The sequence below is a fragment of the Notothenia coriiceps genome, unplaced genomic scaffold (genome assembly GCF_000735185.1).
Source record: "Notothenia coriiceps isolate Sejong01 unplaced genomic scaffold, NC01 NC01_scaffold00009695, whole genome shotgun sequence".
NCBI lineage: Eukaryota > Metazoa > Chordata > Actinopteri > Perciformes > Nototheniidae > Notothenia > Notothenia coriiceps.
The window spans coordinates 480,247-484,884 of record NW_011342396.1 but is presented as its reverse complement, the minus strand read 5'-3'; the positions used below and the strand labels follow the sequence as shown (position 1 = coordinate 484,884).

Below are 4,638 nucleotides of genomic sequence, written 5' to 3'. Positions count from 1 at the left end.
CTTCCATCCACGCCTGGCAGTATGGGCTCAACTCAAGGCTGCAAAGCCAAATGTAGCCATCTGAATGAGTGTTATTAGGCTTGCATGCTTTATGTTGTAGTACAAGAACATTAATCCAAATGGATAAGAAATCAAAGCATGTGTTTCTGTTCAAAATTCAGATTTATTTTTTATAGGGAACTGGTTTTTATATTATTATACATTTGATTTTTGTGAAATAAAATTGTTTCTTTGAGGCAAAATTCGTGTCAGTCTGGGTCTATTTGGGATGCTGCAGATGTGTTTTGGGTGCTTACACACAACAAACAAGATTTACTAAGCAGAGTGTACTACTGACCTAGTTCCTTCATTCAAATGCAGGCATGGAAAGAAACAGGAAACAACCCGTGCCAAAAAAATACTTAGCCCCTCTAAATTATCTCTGAAATGCACAAGGTATTACCACTGTTAATGATGGCATCGAGTCTTTCTCTAAAGCCATTACCAGCTGCTAAAATGCATCCTTCTACAGCAGACAGGCAGGCGCACCGACGCATCCACGCGCCTGCAACAGTGTCCAAGCGCCACCTTCAGTTCCCAACCTGAGGGAGGGAGAAAAAAATGACATAGCCTACATATTTTCCTCCAGACACATCTGCACAGAGCGTCTGCCTGAGGAAGCCAATGTGTTCTTTCGTGTGTTTTTTTCTTCACTTTTTAAAATAAGACTATAGACCTGAGTCTTATGTGAGCTTTGGTGCGTGGTGTGTGTCTCAGGAGCGCAGAGTGCTAACTGTGTGTTTAATATGCCTGTCTCGCCCCGGCGTGTTGCCCCAGACACTGTGTACCACAAATCCCCACCTCCACTCCAATGAGAGCTCGGGAGGGGAGGAATAAAAGGGTTAGGGGGAGTCTTGGATGGAGTCTGCTGGGCGGAGTAGAACGGAGCTGATTGGATGGCTGTGTGTGACGTAGTGGACGTGAAAAAGCTGATAACTAGTTAAGAAGGCAGTTTGTAACTCTGGAAAAAGAGTGCAGAGCTTGAGACTATACATAACGCAGTGGACGTGGAAGAACCGGCGCAACACTCAGAGCTGAGCCGTGTTGGCTGATAGACACGGGCAGCACAAGTCCGGACACAAAGTGACTTGAAACAGAGGACAATGGTGCAGCACACAGACAACAGCGAGACGGACGGGAGCATGTCTAGGGAGGCTACCGACTCCGAGGAGAGTGAATTTATGGCATGCAGCCCCGTGCCGATAAACCCGGACTGGTGCAAGACGGCAACCGGTCACATCAAGAGACCCATGAATGCATTTATGGTGTGGTCCAAAATCGAGAGGAGAAAGATTATGGAGCAGTCACCGGACATGCACAACGCGGAGATTTCCAAGCGACTGGGAAAGAGGTGGAAGATGCTCAAGGACAGCGAAAAGATCCCGTTTATCAGAGAAGCAGAGAGGCTGCGGCTAAAACACATGGCTGACTATCCCGACTACAAGTACAGACCCAAGAAAAAACCAAAGCTCGACAGTTCAAAATCATCAGCACCGTCTCCGGAGAAGTGCGGTAAAATTACAAAGACTCCCAGCAAGAAGTGTTCAAAGATAAAGACTAAGATTGGCTCCAAGTCTTCTCACAGCTACAGTGAGGACTGTGTGTTTCCCAGCTTCAAAGTTACAAAGATTGTGAAAAGTGAGCTCACCGATGAGGACGATGACGACGAGTACGAAGAGGACTACCGGATGGGGATTAAGGCGAGGGACGAGGAGAGGCTGAGGCCGTACAACGTAGCCAAAGTTCCCGCGAGCCCAACTTTGAGCTCCTCGGCCGAGTCCGAGGGCACGAGCATGTACGAAGAAGTGCGGAACAACAACAGACTGTTTTATAATATCAAAAACATTACCAAGCAGAGCACATTGCACGCTGCTTCTGTCTCACCAGCATCCTCCAGGTCGGTCTCTACATCCTCCTCCTCCTCCTCCAGCAGCTCCTCTTCCGGCGAGGAAGCGGACGATTTGCTGTTTGACTTTAGTTTAAATTTCGCCCCCAGCGCCCCAGGCTCGGAGCTGGGCAACCCCAATTCAGGAAACCTCTCCCTGTCTCTTGTGGATAAGGACCTGGACTCTTTCAGTGAGGGCAGCCTGGGCTCTCACTTTGAATTCCCAGACTATTGCACGCCAGAACTCAGTGAGATGATTGCCGGGGACTGGCTGGAGGCGAACTTTTCCGACCTGGTCTTCACATACTGAATTGAGAAAAAAAAAAGTTCCTCTAGTAATAACAGAGAAGGGAGAAAGTAAATTATATATGTGTCCTGGTCAAGTTGTCCCTAGCCCTGCCTCCTGTGGGTTTTCTGAAGGGTCCTGTAGGGTGGTGTAGGACCAGGAGGTGAGGTGAGGTTTGAGGAATGAGATGCTTATGAAGCTGGTAGCAAAAAAAAGCAAAGTCTGCAGACGTTTTTTTTCTGGCAGCATGACAGGGTTTTATGGATTTTTTCCCAGTAGGTCTGCATTTACTGTTCAGCTTAAACGGACCACAAAGGGAAAAATACGTGAACTTCTATGCATCTTATCCTCTTAAAAACAAAACTGCAGGGATATTAAAAACGGACTGTGGACTGACTCAAAGCAAATCTGTGAACTGACATTATGTTCAGGATGTTACTTTACAACGGTTTATGTAATTTCTAAATGCCGCAAATGTTTGTTTGTTTTTTGTAACTGATTCAGTTTACCTCCTGGTTTGGTAACTTAAGCAGCCTAAACCTCTGCAGACTACAGGTGTGGAGGAAACATTTTGATACATAACAGACCTCATCTTTTTAAAAGAAAAGTAAGATATTTTCAGGCATATTTTTGTACAGTTAAAAGGGAATGTTCTTACTGTGCTTTCAGTGAGTTTCAGGCACTTCTTCCCTTTATCATTTGTTTTTAGCATGCAAGGGAGTCCTGGTTTTAAGGATTAAGTTAAATTAAAACTTGCATCAAAAATGCCTTGTGATTTCAAACTAGGTTTTGTACAGTTGTAGAGCAGATTTGTTGAGTATTTGTAGACGATACAATGGCATCATGGGGAACACATACCTCAGAGCTGGAAATAGTTTCAAGATTGTATATGTACTGTAATATAGTAAAGTTAGGAGTTTATGTATATCATACTCGTGATATGTGGATGGGTCCCAATCGCAGGTGTGAAACTGGATTTTGGTATTTTTTATGGCACATACTGTTTTCCCCCTCTCATTTTTTTGTGCAATATATACTCTTAAGATTCAGACCATCAACAATTGTAGCAAGTGATGGAAAAACAGACTTGTGCACTGTCAACATCATTTCATGTTATGATGCTGAAGCCTGTCCAGGCAGAAAAATAAACAAATCAGCTGGAACTGATGCAAAACAATATAATATGGCCTCATGGTGTGATGCATACTATATAAACAGATTGATTATCACGATTTGAATGTAATTTGACACATAATGGGCATATCTGACTCCAAAACAGAATCTGACTGTAAATTAGGGAAAACAGAGTTCTGCAGAAGGGCATAGTCTGATCCAGTGGTGGTCTGGCATTAGTTTGACAAGCAAGCAAAAAAGAACATTCCATAGTCCTGTTTCATGAAATGAAACTTTATTTTAAAACTGAAGACTGCCTTCTTTTTTTAAAACATTAACCATAAACCTGTATTTTTTATTTCTTGCACTTAAAAAAAGCAGATATTGTTTATTTTTATGTGGGTCTTGGGACATATGAAGTCTGTTTGATAAAAAGGTTTTGGAATATGACTTAATTATTACCAAGACATTTTGTTGGAAGTTCTAGGCAGTAGTTACTTCACATTCCAAGTGTGAAACTGTCTTTGACTCATCTTTAATAAATAAGTACCTACCACCATCGACTGTCCTTTCAGTTTGTGAATATATGTACACAAATGTGTTATTTGTTACGTTTGCAAAGGATGTGATGACAGATTGATGCCTATTTTGTATGTAGGCAGATCATCTGTATTGGATTGGCTCAAACTAACATGTGAATTCACATTTAATAAAAAGGAAAAAAAGGAAACTTTTAAACTGCAGTGTGGAGGTGCTTTACTGACCCTGTTTTCACTGAACTTTCTTTCCCAACGCCTCCTTTAAAACGGACACTACAGCTTTAAGAAATTGAATTCCCCGCTCCGCCGTGCTGAGCGATGTGATTGGTGGGCTTGGTGGTCCCCTTGGAGACGGAGCTGGAAACAGGAGCCGCCCTTCGCAGTGTGTGGGAGCTCTCAGTCTGTCTGGCTTCCATTCAGAAAAGTAGCACTCTGCCCGGCACAGAACGGCGTGAGTGCTGTGTGAACAGAGGGCTGAAACTAATTCTAAATGTGACATATGTTCACTGATAAACATCAGAACTTGTTCCAAACGGATACTGTTTAATCAATGAAAATGTGTAGATTCTTCTTCAGAAACATAACTTAAATGTGAAAAATAACTGAAGATAGTCCAATAATTATTTATGTCAGTAGGGAACAGGGGTAGTAGGGCAGTTTGAATAGTAATGTTGCCTAAAGTAATGATTCCAGTGGTTGCCGGTCGCACGGCGTGCGTACAGCTTGTCTTTCTCATCGCTTAGTGCCGCTTAGTGCCTCATTTGCACTTGGGATTT

The 4,638-nt window shown here is 43.1% G+C and overlaps 1 protein-coding gene across 1 annotated transcript; it reads left to right on the top strand.

Annotated features, from left to right (window-relative positions):
- Nucleotides 1–1,017: 1,017 nt before the first annotated feature.
- sox11a (SRY-box transcription factor 11a) lies at nt 1,018–4,061 on the top strand. Its single transcript, XM_010771225.1, has one exon. It carries the CDS (start codon nt 1,143–1,145, stop codon nt 2,232–2,234), a length of 1,092 nt encoding a protein of 363 aa, XP_010769527.1. The 5' UTR covers nt 1,018–1,142; the 3' UTR covers nt 2,235–4,061.
- Nucleotides 4,062–4,638: the final 577 nt, after the last annotated feature.

Bases quoted from the DNA above. Each gene is read 5' to 3' on its own strand.
- sox11a (XM_010771225.1), top strand. From the start codon at position 1,143: ATGGTGCAGCACACAGACAACAGCGAGACGGACGGGAGCATGTCTAGG.